This window comes from Saccopteryx leptura, chromosome 4 (genome assembly GCF_036850995.1).
Source record: "Saccopteryx leptura isolate mSacLep1 chromosome 4, mSacLep1_pri_phased_curated, whole genome shotgun sequence".
Taxonomy (NCBI): domain Eukaryota; kingdom Metazoa; phylum Chordata; class Mammalia; order Chiroptera; family Emballonuridae; genus Saccopteryx; species Saccopteryx leptura.
Window position 1 is genome coordinate 48,398,527 of NC_089506.1, and position 19,507 is coordinate 48,418,033.

The 19,507-nt window shown below is 36.0% G+C and overlaps 1 protein-coding gene across 2 annotated transcripts in view; it reads right to left on the bottom strand.

The window, feature by feature from the left end:
- The window catches only part of PCCA (propionyl-CoA carboxylase subunit alpha), a 446,596-nt gene that overhangs the window by 189,767 nt on the left and 237,322 nt on the right, over positions 1 to 19,507 (bottom strand). For both annotated transcript variants that reach the window (XM_066380610.1, XM_066380609.1), the window contains exons 15-16: positions 15,869 to 15,937; positions 14,025 to 14,100 (exon numbers count right to left, since the gene is read on the bottom strand). In XM_066380610.1, coding sequence (XP_066236707.1) covers positions 14,025 to 14,100; positions 15,869 to 15,937 — 145 coding nt within the window. The remainder of the gene's footprint in view (positions 1 to 14,024; positions 14,101 to 15,868; positions 15,938 to 19,507) is intronic.

Sequence of the window (19,507 nt, forward strand, 5' to 3'; positions counted from 1 at the left end):
CCATTAAAAATAAAATTATTAAAAAAAAAAAAAATGAGATGGCAGGCCACAACTAGAGATAAAATATTCACAGCACATATATCAAACAAAGAACCTGTATCTAGGATATATAAAGAATGTTTACAATGGCATAATAAACAAACAAACCAAGTAAAATAAAAGCAAAGATCTGAACCTACATTTCACAACAAAAGATATACAAATGGTCAGTAAACATAAGAAAAGATGCTCAATATCATTATTGCCAGAGAAATACAATAAGATACTACCAAACACCAATTTAAGTGGCTAAAGGTTAAGAGACAGATAATACCAAGTGGAATAAATGCACTGCTCACAAAAATTCGGGGATATTTTATAGCTTCATATTTATTTTGAAGTATCCCCTAATTTTTGTGAGCAGTATCATACCCTGAGGTGGGAATATAAATTGATACATCCACTTTGGAACTATATGGCAGTTTCTTAGTGAGTTAAACATTTATTCACCATAGGATTCAGACCATTCATTTCCCCACCTTAAAATAAAACCATAAGCCTATACAAACACTTATACACAAAGGTTAATAGCTTTATTTGCAATAGTCAAAAACTAGAAAATTAAATGTCCAAAAGGTGAATGAATTTTAAAAGTGTGGTTTGTCCAGACAATAAAATTCTACAGAGCAATAAAAAAGAAATGAATCAGTAATATGTACAAGGATGAATCTCAAAATTATTATGCTGAATTAAAGAAGACCAAAAATAATGCACACTGTATGAGCCTATTAATATAAAATTTTAGCAGATCATGTGGTTACACTGGGATCAAGTTGGAGAGACGGTGGATTGCAAAGGCCATGAGGAAACTTTTGGAGGTGAAAGAAATGTTCACTATCTTGAATGTGGTGATGATTTCATAGGTGTATACATGAGTAGTTCATTACATATCAAGGAAAGGCTAAGAGAAGGAGGAAAAGGAAGGAAGAGGAGGAAAAGGAAGGAAGAGGAGGAAAAGAAGGAAAGCTTGTGATCTAGTAGGAAAAACCAAGCCTAGTACACAATGTTTGCTACAAAGTAAAATTCACATAGGAAATAGCCACAAGCGGAACATAAATAGTATTGGGAGAGTTCTCTGATACACAAAGACTTATGAAGGGAGTATTTGATCTTGTTCATACACATTACGAAGATGTCAAGTAGGAATAAAAGGTAGTATAAAGAGGCATTTCAAATCCAGGGAAAACAGGCTTCTATAAGAGGAGCAGGGCATCTGGAACGTAATAGAGCTGAATGAAGTTGAAGCAAAATAGCGAGTCTGTTAATTCCCTCCAATGTCTTTAGACCACTTTTGTATAGCTCTGTGCCATATGCTGTGACACAAACCTTTCTAGAAAGACTGATTCTTACCTTGTTATTCAAGTCTTATAGAAACCTTACTTTCACAATGATCAAGAAAGCAAAGAATCTCTCAAGTTCAAGTACCTGGTCTACTTTTCACCTTGGGTAAGCTACGTAAGCTCTCATAGAAGCTTTAGGTTCCTCATTGATACTGACAGAACCTATTTTGTATGATTCTTATGAGCTACAAAAGCAATAATCCTCAGTGCAATGTCTGCCACTCAAGAAGGTTCATTATTATCATCAGCTACCCTTTGATATGAGAATCAATATGGAGAAGAGAATATTTATTTAATGAACATCAGACAGAAGCTGTACTACATCCTAAGCCCCAGTAGTGACCTACCTACTTACCTACCTATCTTCTAATTTCATATTCTGTAAAAGTGAGTTCCACAAATCTAAGTTGATACATATTTCTATCTAGACAGTGTACCCATCCTATAATGCAACATCTCAGCCACCTATGGCCTGCAGGTCAAATTGGCCTACCACCTACTTTTGTAAATAAAGTTTTACTGGAACACAGCAATGTTTGCATATGGTTGTTTTCATGCTACAACAATAAAGTTGAGTAGTTGCAACAGAGACCATGTGATCTACAAAGTCTAAATATTTCATCTCTGGCTCTCTACTGAAAATGTTTGCCAAAATTTGCTATGAGGTTTTAACAAAGTTGTATTCTGAGCAAGCTAACCTACACCTCTCAACATTTTTTTCTACAACTACTACTCATGCCACAATGAGATATCATAGGAAGAAAAATGAGAGCAAATAGTATAGACTGGCTTTTGGAGAACTTTCAGTAACCAGTGAGAAAATTTAAAAAATATATTATAAGGCAAATGAGAAAACTATGATCCAAGGAGACTGAATAATTTATTTAAAGTTTAGTACAATATAAATTAAAATAGTGGTCATGGCTGGTTGGCTCAATGGAAGAGTTCCACCTGGTATGTGGATGTCCCAGGTTCAATTCTCACTCAGGGCACACAGGAGAAGCAATCATCTGCTTCTATACCCCTCCCGTCTGCCTTCTCTTTCTCACTCTCTTCCCCTCCCTCAGCCATGGCTCAATTTGTTCAAGCACATTGACGGGGGCACTGAGGATGGCTCCATGGAGACTCTGCCTCAGGTGCTAAAAACCCTCAGTTGTGAGCATGGCCCCAGATGGGGGCTGCCGGGTGGATCCCAGTCAGGGCGCATATGGGAGTCTGTCTCTCTATCTCAACTCCTCTCACTTGGAAATAAAAAAGAAAGAAAAAATAATTAAAATGGCAGGCCTGGCCTGTGGTGGCACAGTGGATAAAGTAGCACCTGGAACTGAGGTCCACGGTTAGAGACCCTGGGCTTCCCTGGTCAAGGCACATACAGGAAGCAACTACTATGAGTGGATGCTTCCCACTTCTCTCCTCTCTCTTTTTTCTCTCTCTCTAAAAAATCAATAAAAATTAATTAATTAATTAAAATAGTATAAAACATATGAAAAATTGTTTTAAATATATAAGTATATATAATGTCAAACTGCTGTTTTCCCTTAAAAAAAAAATCTCCTTTTCATTTTTTTCCAGAACAATAGAGTCTTAGCTGAACAAAAGACCATCCAGACAGACTCTACTCTCCTATCTACCTTATAGCTAGACATGACAAACTAATTCCTAGACAAGAGACTGAAAGTTTAAGTGGTGTAACCAACTATGGTCTCACTTACTTGAATAAAAGAACTATTTGCTTGGACTTACTTTCCTTCTCTCTTCCTATGAGTTTCTGATACAGCTGAAACTCAGATCTGCCAGAGGAGATGAAGTGAAGCAAACAAGATGGGGGGGTGTTGCGTGAGCGTGCACATGACAGTGTCCTAGAATGACCAGAGAAAACACTAACTTGCCCCATCACTAGCTAGATTGTTACATGGGAAGTAAGTAAATTTCCATCTTGTTTATACTACTGTATTTAAGAATCTTTGGCGTTACCAGGCGGTGGCACACTGACTGGGACATGGAGGACCCAGGTTCAAAACCCTGAGGTCACCAGCTTGACCGTGGGCTCATCTGGTTTGAGTAAGGCTCACCAGCTTGAGCCCAAGGTCGCTGGCTTGAGCAAGGGGTCACTCAATCTGCTGTAGCCTCCTGGCCAAGGCACATATGAGAAAATAGTCAATGAACAGCTAAGGTGCTGCAACAAAGAACAGATGCTTCTCATCTTTCTCCCTTTCTGTCTGCCTGTCCTTCTCTCTGTCTCAAAAAAATAAAAAGAATCTTGTTACAGGAGGTTGAAGTATACTGTAATGTATATGTGAATGAAGGACACATCTTTACATTATGACTTCTTATCTCTAAGTCAACCAACGTTAACAACCTAATATATCATTCTAGGCATTTTTCTATGTTTTTCTTCAAAACAGACTATACTGGCAATCATATTAAAAATTCTGAGCATCTTTATTCCTTACTCAGAAGATACAATGTGCCTAAAATTTTATAAAACCTAGTTTTCAACCTCTTCAAACATTTGGGGATAGTCCCAAAATTCAAATATTAATATTATTCCTTTAGCTACTCAAATACTCCATGGAAGAAGTTATTACATATAGACAACGGTCAAATAAATATCTTCTATAACACATGCCCAGGAGAAATGTAGTTACACTGAGCTTGCTCTGTGGTTAATGATTTTGCCCATATTAAGTAACTAATATTTCTAAGGACCTTGTAATTATGTATTTAATTACTAGGAAATTATCAGAAGGTATGAAAACCTTCTGATGAAACAAATAACCTAAAAAGTTATTATAAAATGTGGCATCTTCCTATATTATAGGTGATATTTGGATAGATAAAATAAAGAGCAATTAAAGGCAATGTCCTAGGATACTTACAAGTACAAAATAGGTAGGCAAGAACTTAAAGTAAAAGATTCCTTGAAAGCAGTCAGGCTATAGAAGGGAAATAAATCCCTTCATCATATATTTTACAAACAGACAAAACTAAAGCCCTTTTGAAGAAGAAAAGGATGCTGGCTTGCCAAAGAGATTTATATGTGTAGGAAATGATAGGTGTGGTGTTCCAGGAAAAGGAAAGTATTTCTAACTTACACTAATTTTCCTGGCTGGGAATGAAAATAGAGAAAGATGCAGAAGGACACAAACATGGGTAATATCAGGGAGGAACTTAAATTATGGAAGAATTTTCATTGCTGTAAAAAGCAAATGGATACCACCAGGTATTTCTATGTTAGAAAAGATGCCATGGCCAAAATGTATGGGCAAAAAAGAGAACAGTGTGCCTAAAAAGTCAAACAGAGGCATTCAGGGTCTGATGGACATGCAAAGTTTTTACTTTACCTTGAAAGTAGCCAGAAGGGTATAAACAGGGTAGAAATGACTATATATGTGCAGTTCAGGAATCATTCAAGTTTCTACTGGACAAGGGCTGGGGGAAGGGTGAGAGTGAAGATGAGAAAAACCATTAGCTAAAAATTACAGGAGACATAATAAAAAATGACAAGGCCTCAGACCACAGCTAGGGTGTACAATTCAAGGAGAAAAGTAGCCAGACTTGAGGCAGATTTAAAAAGCAGACAGGGCAAGGTGACATGTCTGTCAAGAATGCCAGGAATTGGGGAGGTGGATTGGTGAGAGTAATGGCAGCGTGAGAGATACTCCTGATCTCTCCCCTTGCAACTTCAACAAATTAAACAACTATAACGCAGTGGAGAAACTGCAGCTGAGCTCAAAGGTGTGCATGAAAGATCCACATACTGAATAGACTACAGTTGTTTTTTTGTTAGGATTCTTAACAATACCACTCTCAGATGACATCAAGGAAGAAGAAATCAAATACCATGGCTATACAAAACAGAGATATAGTTCAGAGAAGAAAATGAAAAATCTCCAGAAAAAAATCTCAATCACATGGAAATCTTGGAGTTAAATGATAGAGAATTTAAAACAAAAGTTCTGAAAATACTCAACCGCCCTGGCCGGTTGGCTCAGCGGTAGAGCGTCGGCCTGGCGTGCGGGGGGACCCGGGTTCGATTCCCAGCCAGGGCACATAGGAGAAGCGCCCATCTGCTTCTCCACCCCCACCCCCTCCTTCCTCTCTGTCTCTCTCTTCCCCTCCCGCAGCCAAGGCTCCATTGGAGCAAAGATGGCCCGGGCGCTGGGGATGGCTCTGTGGCCTCTGCCCCAGGCGCTACAGTGGCTCTGGTCGCGACAGAGCGATGCCCCGGAGGGGCAGAGCATCGTCCCCTGGTGGGCAGAGCGTTGCCCCTGGTGGGCAGAGCGTCGCCCCTGGTGGGCGTGCCGGGTGGATCCCGGTCGGGCGCATGCGGGAGTCTGTCTGACTGTCTCTCCCCGTTTCCAGCTTCAGAAAAATACAAAAATAAATAAATAAATAAATACATAAATAAAATTTCTAAATAAAATTTAAAATTAAAAAAAAAAAGGCCAGATCAACTATCTGACCAGGACTCTCAACTGAATAAAGACTGGAATAGTTTTAAAAAAAAAGATATAAGATGCCACTTACAAAAAAGAAACAAGTAAGGAGGAAAAATTTGAGGTACCTTAAATTTAAGATGCCTCTGAGATAGACTGATGATGTCGCAATGATGAGCTCCAAAAAGAAGGCAGATTAGCACATACATACAGAAGAAGAGAGTCATCACGCAGTGGACATCCATGCAAAAATGTCCAAATCAGAGTGAGAAACAGAACAATGCAAAATAAAAATTATTCATGTACAACGGACAGGAAAGGATGAAAGTCAAATCAAGATATAGCTGCAATTTCATTTCCAAAATAGCTGTTCTTATGTACAGATTAACAATTAAGAATGTTTTGATTCATGACTTTTTTGATTAATAGTAAGTAACTTAGGCAATCTAACTTAGGATTTTTATTCTTACTTCCTCCAGTTAAATAAAAATAACACTGTTTACTTTACATACTTCATATTTAACCTGACTGGCTTTCTTGTTACTGCTTCGTGCTGATATACGTAAATTTTCTTGCTGTCTGTGTGGCCAATGCCAAAATAGTTGGCATCAGACTCTTTAGTAAAATACAGCACAGCTTTCAGAAATAATGATAATTTGAACAAAAATAAGATCATTTCCTGATGCCCAATGATCAATTTGTGACTGAAGACACCCAAAAAAGTTAAAATGTATGCAGTCTGATAGGATAAATGATACGTTGTATTTTATTCCATATTCAAAGTTTTAAAAGTGTTGATTTCAGAGAATGTAACTCAAATGTACTGAAAGCAAATACTAATTTACATTTTAGATACCAAAGAACAGAACCACTCAAGCACACAAATGAAGCATGGACTTTTAAAATCTTTCTACTTGAATAGTAATATCCAGCATGAAAATGTACACTTTTACCTTGATTAATGATGTTTCAGGAATAAAACTAATACATGAAAACATTTTCTCTTTAATGTTCTTTGCATAAAATATTACTATGCAAAATCAAATCATTATGTGCTTTTCTTTCCTAGTAACTATAAGCTAAAACAATGGCTAATGTCAGACAACCAAAATCTGGGTGTCTCCACTGCTTCCAAAATTACTGTATATTAATTAAGTCTAAAGTCAAACAGGAATAATAAAAAAAAAATATTTAAAAGCTCAAAAAATCAGATAAATGAAAAATAATTATTGAACTATTCAAAGATATTTTATCTAAAATATATATTTAAAATATAAAATATATTTGAAAGTCATCATTTTGTACTTAGTTTACTTCCTTTCCATGTCCCAGGAAAGACAACGCTGTTCAAACCGATCCTTATTCAAACATTAAGCAGATAGTAGAGGTGTTCTCTGAGACTCAGTATATAATTTTAACAATATTATTAATCACATACTCATAAAACTTACGACTCTGAGTTTTAGACTGGGAATTGAGGATGACCTCTGCCAAAGTTCACGAGCTCCCATTTGTATGGGAAATCATGACCAGCCCACGGTCGAGGGGACCCCCGGGGGCAGCGTTCTCCTGACTGCCCGCTGCTTCCAAAACACTGGCCAGACATTGGCTCCACACACGGCGGGGATCAAACAGAGGCCAAACGCCACTGCTTATTGCATGGGGACACAGAAATTAACTTTGACTAATTTATATTTTTGCTCTAAAGAGTCTTTATTTTAACAAAAGTTCACAATCATCTCAGGAAAAACATCCTATTTAAACAACTAAACAGTCAACAAACTAGATAGTAAATTGCCTTTCCGTTTCTGTCCTTGCTAACATATTTTTAAACCACTCTCTCCTTTAGGATTACTCAGAAATGATATATAAGTACAACTTGCAAATGCATCTGTTTTCTTTTTTTTCCTTACCCTAGGTTTGGAGAGAGGCCAATGCATGCTTCTCCTCACCTACTTTTAAAACTTTTTATTTTGAAATAATTTCAAAATTACAGAACTTAAAAAAACAGGATACAAAGAATTACTGTATATCTTTTTCTCAGCTTCTCCAAATGTTAACATCTTATCACATGTATTTGTTTTGTTATTCACTTTCCATCCTTCCCTCTCTACACAGTTGGGTTTTTTCTTAAACATTTGAGGTAAATTGCAGACAAGATGCATTTAATCTCCAAATACTTTAGTGTATATTTTCTAAAGCCAGGATAAGTCTCTGATGCACTCACAGTATAATGACAAAATCTGAAAATTAACACTGATAACAATATAATTATCTAATCTATGGGCCTTATTCGAATTCCACAAATTGTCCCATTTATGACCCTTACTACTAAAGAAAAAAACATTTTTTCTGGTCCAGGAACTAATCCAGGATGACACATTGCATTTAGTTGTCATGTGTCCTTAGTTTCCTTTGATCTAGATAGGTTGATCCACATTTGTGTTTCTTGACCTTGATACTTTTGAAGAGTACAAGCCCTTTAGTTTGTACTCTGTCTTTCAATTTGGTTTCTCTGATGTTTTCTCCGGATTATATTCCCGCTATACATTTTTGAACAGAACGTCACAGAAATGTGCTCTTTTCAGCGCTCCTTATCAAGAGGCCCATGATGCTGATCTGTCCATCCCCAGTGATGCTCACTTTGATCATTTGGACAAGTTGCTAGGTGTTTCCATTTTAAAGGTACTAGTTTCCCATTATACTTAACAGATTTTCACCCACTAATTTTAGCATTCATTATTGATGATTCTTATCTAAACTATTTGGTGTTTGACACGTGGTAATTTTTCTACAATAACTAGTTAAACATCTTCTGTAGGGAAGAGCTGGGCTTCCTCCCTCAATTATTTTTCTTACCTATTTATATTCATAAGAACTCATGGACCCTCATTTTATTCCATGGATTTTAGAAAATTGCTAGCATTATTTATTTTCTTGCTGAAATTTTCCCTGATTGACCAACGGAGCCTTGTAAAGCTGGCTCTTGTATATGTTGGACATATCATTTTTGCAAACTCAATTATTTCTAATACAAGATATTTCAGGCTCATCTTTATGCTGTACCTGAAATCAGCCATGTCATTAATTAGTACTGATTCCATAAATGGGTAAATAGTATTTAGAAAACAAGATCAAGGTGCTTGGTGTGCTCACTGTTATGGCTGTCAATGCTTCTATGACCTCCAGGCAGAGCACTGGTTCTCAATCAAGGGTGATTTGCCCTGTAGGGCACATACAGCAATGCCTAGAAATATTTGGTTGTCACAACTGAGGAGATATTACTGTCGTGTAATGGGTAGTGGCCAAGGATGTTGATAAATATCCTACCATGCAAAGGACAGGCCCCCCACAATAAAGAATTGTCTATCCCAAGGTATCAGTAGTGCTAAAGTTAAAGAACTCTGAGCTATAGATATTTATGTATGTGCATACATACATGCACATGCACAAACAGGCACACCACATACATTTGTATATTTATTTTTCAATCTATGTTAAAAACTAAGAGTTCACACTGATACCTCCAATTTCAACACTATAGGGTCCATTTCCCCCTTATCCATTCCCACATCTGTAACTCCTTTCTCTGACAGTGATAAACTTGGCTCTTCTTATTAAAACAAATATATTTATTTCCTCAATCCCAGAATGTACATAAACTTACTTCAGAACTGCTAACCCATGAACTAGAAAAAACAAACCTACTAAACAGAATGTATCGCTTCTCAGCCTTTTGGCTAAGATGAAGTGTAGAATTTAATATTTCATATTTTGTCTTTAGCTTAAGTGAATCAGTCAAAATACTGTTAAAAGTTATTTAGGTTAGCTTTTATTCTCTCTTCTTCAGCATGAATATGTTATTCATAGAGTTTTATCAATTTGTTTCTATCTGTATCCCACTTTTGAGTTTTTTCCCTAGAACACTAATAATTTTATTTACTCATTTTGAAATATTACTGTAGAGCTGAAAGTCAGAAGTGCACAATCAAAGCGGTCTCTCCCCTTCATGCCAGGCATTTTGTTTCATGTCTCCCCATCATTTCCACCAGGTCCTCCCTACACCTCCGGTGGGCACACCGTCTTACCAGTTCTGGTCTGCTGTATGTGTGTTTTTCCACAAATGAGCATGAATGTATTCTTATTTCCTGAGTTGTCCACCAATATTGAGTGTCCCTTCCTTTCCCTAATAAAAGAATTGCTACTTGATAGCTTAGTACATGGCCACTTGATTGATATCAACTATATTTCTCATCTTCTTAGCAGCTAGATATGACTATATGACTAAACACCAATAGGTCGGGAGCAGAAATGGAGAGTGCCTTCTAGGTTATGCCCTGAATTAAAAAAAAAAAAGTGAACATGAACTCCCTTGTCCCTGCCACCTCACTGCTGAGGCCTGATGGTGGGCATGAAAGCAGCTACCTGAGACCCCAAAATAAAAAACCATTTGCTGTGAATGAAAAAGGCACCTTAATAGCCACTGACAACATACTTCCCGGACTCTTATATGGGAGAGAAATTGAATTGTATCTTTCTTAGGTCATTGTATTTTTTATTCTCTTTGTTATAGCTATTTAGACAATAGTCTAACTATGAAGGTCTTCAGGAGAGAGAGGATAGCACATCCTAGGAAATGAAAACAATACTGAAGTAGGAAAAATAAGGACATGAAAGAAAATGGTGTAAATGAAATGGCAGACTACCACATGCACCCTGACTGGGCTCCACCCAGCAACCCCCATCTGGGGCCAATGCTCTGCCCATCTGAGGCCGATGCTCTTAATCAAGGTATTTTTAGCACCTGAGGCAGAGGCTCCATGGAACCATCCTCAGCACCCGGGGCTGATGCACTCAAACCAAAGCTGAGGAAGAGGAAGAAAGAGAAACAGAGAAGAGGAGAAAGAGGAGTGGAAAAGCAGATGGTTGCTTCTCCTGTGTGCCCTGACAGGGACTTCCACATACCCGGCCAACATTCTACCACTGAGCCAAATGGCTAGGGCCGAGACATGTTTTCTTAAGGTTTATCTGGTCATAAAATCATCTTCAATTCTGTCATCTGTCAATGTCCTTGTCACAACTAAAATATTCACTCAGAATGTGTTACCTGACTTATGACCTTCCTTCTGATCCTAGTTCATGTCACCCTGTGTTGATGATCCCACCACTCAGGTCTTAGGATCTTATTTTAAATACTCTAGTCTTCAACTTTGCTACCTAGTCCGACAGTCACACCCAAAAGTCACCTAGCATTCAGTAACTGCACCACATTCAAAACTACCAATTCAAAATAAATCACATTCCAACTGTAACCCCCATCTTTCTAGTTCATTTAACAAGCACATTCAGTGGAACAATACTGAAACTCCAATCAAGAATGTGAGAAATTCTTTAAGAAAATTTCCCTGGACTCATCTAAAATACTAATGAAACAAAATACAAAGAGGGCAAGATAATAATGATACATTACCATAAAGAACATATAAACTCCAACTAGATTGTGGGTGGGGTTAAAAAAATTTAAAAAGATACTCTGGGGACAACTGGGGAAACTTGAAATGACAGTATATTAGATGGTATTATGAGATTCCTGTTAATTTCCTTTGGTGTGATAATTGTGTTGTGATTTTGTAGCAGCATGATTTTACCCTTAAGATACATGCTGAGGTATTTAGGAGTGCTGTATCATTATACCTGCAACTTTCTTTTAAATAGTTCAGGATAAAAACAAAGAGAAGAGCAAAGGGGAAAAGGAAAGGGAAAAGGAAAAGTGATGAGGAAGAAGGAGAAGGCGAAGAAATTGAGAAAAAGAAAATGTAGGCCTTAGTCAGTGGCTCAGTGGACAGAGTGTCAGCCCAGCCCAGGTTCAGTTCCTGGTCAGGGTACACAGGAGAAACAATCATCTGTTTTTCCCTCTTCCCCTCCCGCAGCCAGTGGCTTGATTGGTTTGAGTGTGGCTCCAGGAACTGAAGATAGCTCAGCTGGTCCAAGCATGTCAGCCTCAGATGCTAAAAATAGCTCGGTACTCAAGCATCAGCCCTAGAGGGGTTGCCAGGTAAATCCTAATTGGGGTGCATGAGGAAGTCTGCCTCGCTATCTCCCCTACTCTCCTCTCAAATATAAATAAATAAATAAATAAATTAGAACAAAATGTAGAAAAGCTTAATAATTAATCTAGATGAAGAGTGTACAGGTGTGCAATGTACTATTCATTCAACATTTCTCTAGGTTTGAAAATGCCTAAAATAAAGTCTAGGAGCAATGTATCAAGAAAAAACCCTCTCTGACAAATCTTTTGATATATTCATTATACATATATACATATTTGTATATGTTTCAATCTGATGTCTATACAACCACATCTTTCTATATGCTCATCCAAACACAACTAAAGATATTTTAGGATCTGAAGGTGGTTTACCAAAAATGAAATGCATTACACATCACTCTGCAAATTGCTTTTTTACTTTAACAGCACATATGGACATGCCTTTAAGTCATAACTACCTAGTACTTTATAGCGAAGGTGAATGATAAGTTATTCAATCATTTATCTATTTGGTGGACATGGTAGTGGGTCAGAGTCTAGGCTACTACAAACAATGCTGTTGTAAATGTACTTGTAAACATCATCTCAAAATTCAGTCTTTAAACTCTACAGGAAACATTCCCAAAAATTGAATTGCCAGGTCAAAAGGTATGTACTTTTATTTTAACATCTAATGCAGACTGTTTTTCCACAAGATAATAGCAAGTCACACTCTAAAGATGCCTGAGTGTGCCATCCCTCTTATTTTGCCTACACAGTAAGTTTACAGTCTTTTTTAAAATGCTACCACTCTGGGGATTTGTTTGAAGGAAGAATTAAATGAGGCATTCTCAATAGTCACCTAGGAGTCCTAAAACAGTACTCACGTTACTTTCAAAGGACCAAAAGTGGGAGGTGAGCAAAGATACCCTCTCCATCTTTGAATTCCCACTCTACTTTTTCACGCCACTATTAAGGCATCTACCAATTTATATTATACTTAACTTTATGCATTTTCCACACCAGGTTTACCAGAAACTCCTTGAAATAGGTGTAGTCATCATTCAATCCTTCATTAATTCATTCAACAAAATATTAATCACATCCCATGTGTCAGGCACTGCCAAACACTTGTAATACACAAGTAAACAAGATAAACACCATCATTGTCTCATGTACCTAATATTCTTATGGGATAATCCAACATTTAGAAATTAATTCTAAAACTACTATAATTCTTTAATTAGTTATGGTTAATGCTTTGGAGAAGCAGTAGTACAGGGTGCAATGAACGCTCATAATCCAGCACCCAGTACCGAGAATGACCTAAAATGGGCTTTCGATATTATTTATATATGATCTTTCCCACATGATTCATTCATAACTCAAAGTGAGCTTCCATTTTACACTTTAAGTTTGATATAAAGTCCATTATTCTGAAGTTGATGATAACTTACATTGGGTTAAAGTAAAATGATCATTTCATTACAAATGGAAAGTTGCTGATATCATTTAGAAGGCAATTTACTCCTAAAGGGGAATAAGTATAACTTTCATTTAATTATTCAAATGTAACAGCTGCTCCGAACTCAGTTATCACTACACACTCGAAACATTTATAGAATCACACTTTGTTAGGTATTAGAACTATCCTGTATGTATCAATACATCAAGTAACAAAATTGAATTTGCTAGAAAATATTCTATAATCCGCTCTAATTACTAGAAGCAAAGAGCTATTCCTTCAACCCTCAAGTTAGTCAAATGCAGGCCACTATATTTTATATCTCCACACATTTTCAAGTTTCACACTTCAGAAAAACAAAGACAACAATAGAACAAATACACTGTCAAACTGCACTTTATTCTGAAGATTTCAGAATTGTATTACACATAATACATACTGATAAAGTACTAAATGTTCATCTGGGAAAGTTCATATATTAAGTTATGTAATTAAACTTATAATTTAAGATAAATAAGTAAAGTATAAAGTATAGGACTACTAAAGAAAATGAAGTATTTATTCTTAATTAGTATGTCAGTTTAATTAATTCAAGCTTTTCTTATTCCACGTAAACACATAGGAAGCAAATGTATCATATCTGCTTATCAGTAAATCTTCAAGCTATTTTCTAGAACTAGATGGATAACAGGACCTCGAATGTTTGTTTTTACCTCGAATAACATAATTGTCCAGTGCGTCTTCCATTCTCTTCAGCGCTTCAGTTCTATCAGAACCGTATGTGATGAGCTAAAAGCAAACAAACAGAAAGATTTATAGAGATATATAGACCAACCTACCAATCAATTCATCCCATTAAAAATTAAAATATTTCATAACAGATTTGCCATAATATCTTTCAAAATTTCACAATGGTTCCATTTATATTATGTCAAATAAGATTTTTCGAAGTAAATAAATATTAAAATCAAGGGATTTCAGACTTTTATCCTACATTTCACTATCACAGTAAAGAGCTATTTGAAATCAACAAAAATGAGCATAAAGAATTTAAAAGAATCGAAATAAAACAGCTAGGACAGTGGAAGATTAGGCAAGATGTCTCCTTGGTCCCTAATTTTCTGTAGTTTCCAAGGCCGACACGCTGAATAACATAACATAGAAACAAAGAGTTCTTATACTAAAAAACTTACTTTTCTATATGATTTTTGCTTATTTACATGTACCTTATACAAATGAGCAGTAAAAAACACCTTGATGATTCATGAAAGATTTGTCTGGTTATTACATTAGTCAACTTGTAGCTTGCGTTTTATATATTCAATACATCTGTGTATACATTTAGTATATTTTAATACTTTCAATAGTCAGTTTGAAAATTAATTTGCAGGCCATTTTTCTGAACAGATATGTATTCATCTAAAAATAAAATTCTATGGCTCTGGTCGCAACACAGCGACGCCCCGGAGGGGCAGAGCATCGCCCCCTGGTGGGCAGAGCATCGCCCCTGGTGGGCGTGCCGGGTGGATCCCGGTCGGGCGCATGCGGGAGTCTGTCTGACTGTCTCTCCCTGTTTCCAGCTTCAGAAAAATACAAAAAAATAAATAAATAAATAAATATTAAAAAAAATAAAAATAAAAAAAATAAAATTCTATTTAAATCAATCTATAATATTTTATGTATTTTTAATTATATGTTTCACTAACAAACAAAATACCTAAAGTTCATTTTAACAATACAAATGTAAAAACGAGTGAAAAAAATTTTAATGGTTTATTTATTGCAACTACACAAAAAGTATACCCGAAAAAATGGGGGAAAAACCCTCTTGAGAAATAAGACGTTTTAATAAATAAGTCAACTTCAATATAAGTCTACTTCAGAAACAATACTATTTCCTAAATAAACCCCACAATTTTAACTATGGTAGTCAGAATTTTATATTTTATAGGATCTTAAAATTCTAAAGACTTTAAAGGATCTAAAGATTTAAATAGAGTTGTTAATTTATTCCAGAAAGTCAAATTTCAAAAAGACAGGTGGGTAAAAACACATCCTATACTCTTACATAAAGTTGAGTTATGTCAAATCTATGTAATTACTGATTTGTAAAATTTGAAAAGGTAAAAACTACCCTAAGATACTGAGCCTATCATGCAAGCTCTGTGACATCACCTGCCATTCATTAGTTTTCTCACGGACAATTTTAAGGAATGGCCAAAAAACCACTTCAACTTCTCTCTGCAATGGGATGGGTTGGTATGACTGCTTCGGTAAGTTTGTTGGGGTGGGATGGAGGAGTAGTTTGATATGATTTGATTTGACTTGATTTGATTTGATAGGGGAGGAGGGAAGGTTGCAAACTAACATGATGTTGAAATTTCTTTTAAAAGAAACCCTGTTCTGCTTCACTTTTCACTGATCAGTCTGAAGTACTTGTTTAACTATAGTATGATTCAGATAAAAGACCAGCTTCAAACTTTTTAATTAGATAGATCCATTGCCTTTTCAGAAAAAAAACCAAAATGGAAAGAAGTCATTAAGAAATAGAACTAACTTTGGAAATCATTGGATCATAATAAATGCTAATATCACTTCCTGGTTGGATGCCGCTGTCAACTCGGACCTGGAAGATAGAACAAAATGAAAGTAACTTCATATTGTACAGATATCTTCTAACAACAAATTTAATATTCATGCAACAGGTGGATAATTTCAATCTTAACATTTAGCTTCTGGAAACTAAAACAGCAATCAAGAAGTACAATAGAGATCAAATTATCTTGATCTGTTAATAAGCAGTCCAATGTATTTTTTGGTTTCCCACTAAATGAAGAAAATAAGAAACAGTAAAAAAAAAAAAAAAAAGCCTTTACACTTCACTATCCTGTGATGCATTTGTAGCTATTTTATGGTGTCTGCAACTGAAGCATAGCATGAATGATGCCCCTTCTAATCACACTCCCCACTGCACCCTTCTGAGAGTTCCAGTGAGGACCCCAGTCAAGCCTTGCAGCAGGACTTGGGAGCTCTGCTAATCAGCTCCATAGGAAAGCTGGTCCTGTGGCTTTCATGTCCGTAACACTTTCCTTTCTTGCCTCACCCTCTCAACTGTAAAACACTTTTTTTTTCTGTTACTGTTAGTCCCCTGAGACTTTAATGTTTACACAGCTTTTTTCATGGCTTTGCTTTGTAAGGACATAGACCCAATTAGAGTTCTGATTTTGCGATTTTCATGGGGAGAAAAAAATAGCACAAGTTCAAAAAATTCTTTTGAAGAGCCTTATTGCTGTTAACCAGCCAACAAGTTAGTTAGTACATTGCTGATTCCTGTTTTCATCTCCCAGTTTGATACCAGCAATAAGGCACAGAGGTTAGCCATGTAAAACTTTTTAAATGAGCAGTTGCTGGGGATGAAATAGTTATGAAATTACTGTGCCTAAGTTTTGGAATCTGAAGTATTTAAAAGCTAATCAAAATACTTAAGACTGTCAAGCACGTCCTAGGGGTCTTGAGGATGGAAAATTTAATCGAAGCTGCTAGAACAGCAGGACTTTGATGCCCAACGTTGTAAAGGGGTGGGAAGAGAAAAGCGGAAGCTCACATGGCTCCTCACCTGTGGGAAGAAGCCTTCCTAATAAACAGCAGCTCATCTATCTGCAGCAAGGCAGAAAAAGGTCAACTCAGCGGCTGTTAGGCCTTTAATATTTTAATTTAGGCAATTATCAAGGGACCACATGTAGAACCTCTTGTCTAGGATATCCACTTGAGGGTATGATGATGGCTTTATTATACGGTGACATCAAAAGATAAAGCATAGTATCATTCTCTTAAAAAAGTCATACTATTATTATTCTCTTTGTAAAGTTTTAGAAGATAATATTATAACTAACCCAGGGTTATAATGTGAACATAAAAATATGGAGATTTGTATGTGCACTCACATTCATATAGGAAAATCTCAATTTTAAATGAAAGTCACTGGTGCACTTAAATAATATACTTGGTTTTCTATTTTCTGAAAACATACTTCAGGACATAAGCTGAAGTTCTACAAAATTTAGTGTTTATTAAAACTAGAAAAGAATTAATGGGGCAGCTGTGAAAGCAATAAAATCATAATCTACCTTCTCCCCATATTTAAATAGACCCCAAATGGCAACTGGCAACCAAGTAACATAAGAGAAAAGGCATCACTGAACTTGCAATTTCTTAATTTCAGAGCTAATTTTACCACTATGTATTATTTAAAACCATAGCATGCTTGCTAAAGCAGTATTTAAAACTGAGATTGACACAAGTTCTAAAACTTTTAACTTTAAACATATCTTATTAATCACTTATGAGGTGCTATAAAGCCAGTGTGGAACTGTGATGTTGAACCCACTGGTAAAATAATAGACAATAAAGAATATTTACTACATTCTCCTATAGTTCATAACTTTAAATTTTATTTACCTTGAATAACAAGCATCTCAAGATTTAGGTTACCTAGGGCCTCCAGATATACTATGCATTTGTTATTTATTTATTAAAATTATGAGTACAGAAGGCATGTCATTTTCATTTAAAAATATACAGGGTAGTCACGATGTATTATATATAATCAACACATATCTTTGTATAAGCAAATCAACATTTCAATTTAAAAGTGTAAGAAAGAAAATGGCCACTTACAATTTACTGTTTATGCATCTTTTTCAAAACAATATTCAGCTTTTTAAATTCATGTCTAACAATGAACTAAAAGTCAAATCAAGTGTCCACTCCTCCATATGAAACAAAGGCTACACAAAAAAATATATATACTGCTCACAAAAATTAGGGGACATTTAAAAATAAATATGAAACAATAAAATATCCCCTAATTTTTGTGAGCAGTATATTTAGCTTTTGCACTGATAGCTTTAAAAATTAAGTCAAATAAAACAAATTCACAAATTTCTGAGCAGAACAAAATTACAATCTGAAAATAACAATTTACAAAATACAGTGGCCAAAAATAAAAAGAGAGTCTTCATATTTGCCACATATGATAGATTTTATGCTTACAGAAGCATGTAAAAAGTACAAACTGTAAGTTAACTCTGAAGTTTGTATTCTTGTGAACAAAATGGTAAGAGACACACAAAGGGTTTCCTAGATTAAAAATGTCTGACCTAGTTTAAGAAGGCAAGGAGGAAAACACCTAAGTACCTATGTCTGAGAGTGTCCAACCACTGCTCAGAAATCTCTGGCGTAATTTAAATGTCTTCCTTCTGTACCAACAGCGGACCCTGTGAAACGATCAGCCATCTCCCACCCTTCATTCTCGATTCACCTCTCCTCCTCAGCACAACTCCCAGCCCGCCATGTCTACCTGACAAGTGACAGCCCAATCTGATTAAATGCTTCCAAGGAAGGGGACTTGTGGGCCTCCATGACAGGCCAAAAGTGATCACCATGGAGATACATAATTATAGCTGTCAACGCATCTACTGTCCTGCTGACATCAATTTGATTGCTCCCAGCAATAATGATAGACAAAGCTTAGTGTGCACTCTCCCGCACCCAATCACTTTATCTATTCCTTGGTCCATTTAGCTGACATGCAACATTCACACAGCAAATAACAGCAGTAAGCAGAACATTTAAGGCATTTTAATTGTTTTTTCTTTCTATGGATGGCTCACAACCGCAAATGTTATTACATAAAACTCCTGCTGCAGCATTAATTGAAGAAAGATTTGGAGGGACAAAGACTGTAGGGGGTATAGTTTGTCCATTATCACTTGTACTTTCAACAGGTCTCACGTTTGAAAATTGCAAATTGCAAAAACTTGCGAGGGCAAAATGTTTGACATCGTGCTAGCTATTACAACATGGTGAAAACTTCTAACAACTAGAGAAATCATTATGAATTCTTTTTTAATACTTTTTGTTTGATTTTAAAAAAATATTTAGATGTGTCCCTATGATACTTGTTTTCTCATGTGCTATTTAATGTCACATAATGCCTGTTAAATCTTTACAATTTTTCTTCTGCCTTCAGGCTTTGAACACAGCATGGAGTCTCCGACCCTAGAAAGGGTCAAGTCCCTTTAGAAAGAACATGGGCAAAAACAATTTAAAAAGTGAAATAAATCATATATCCAATAACATCTTCAAATTTAAAATTCTTCCTGTAATCTTTCACCATCTTCATGCCAGTAATCAA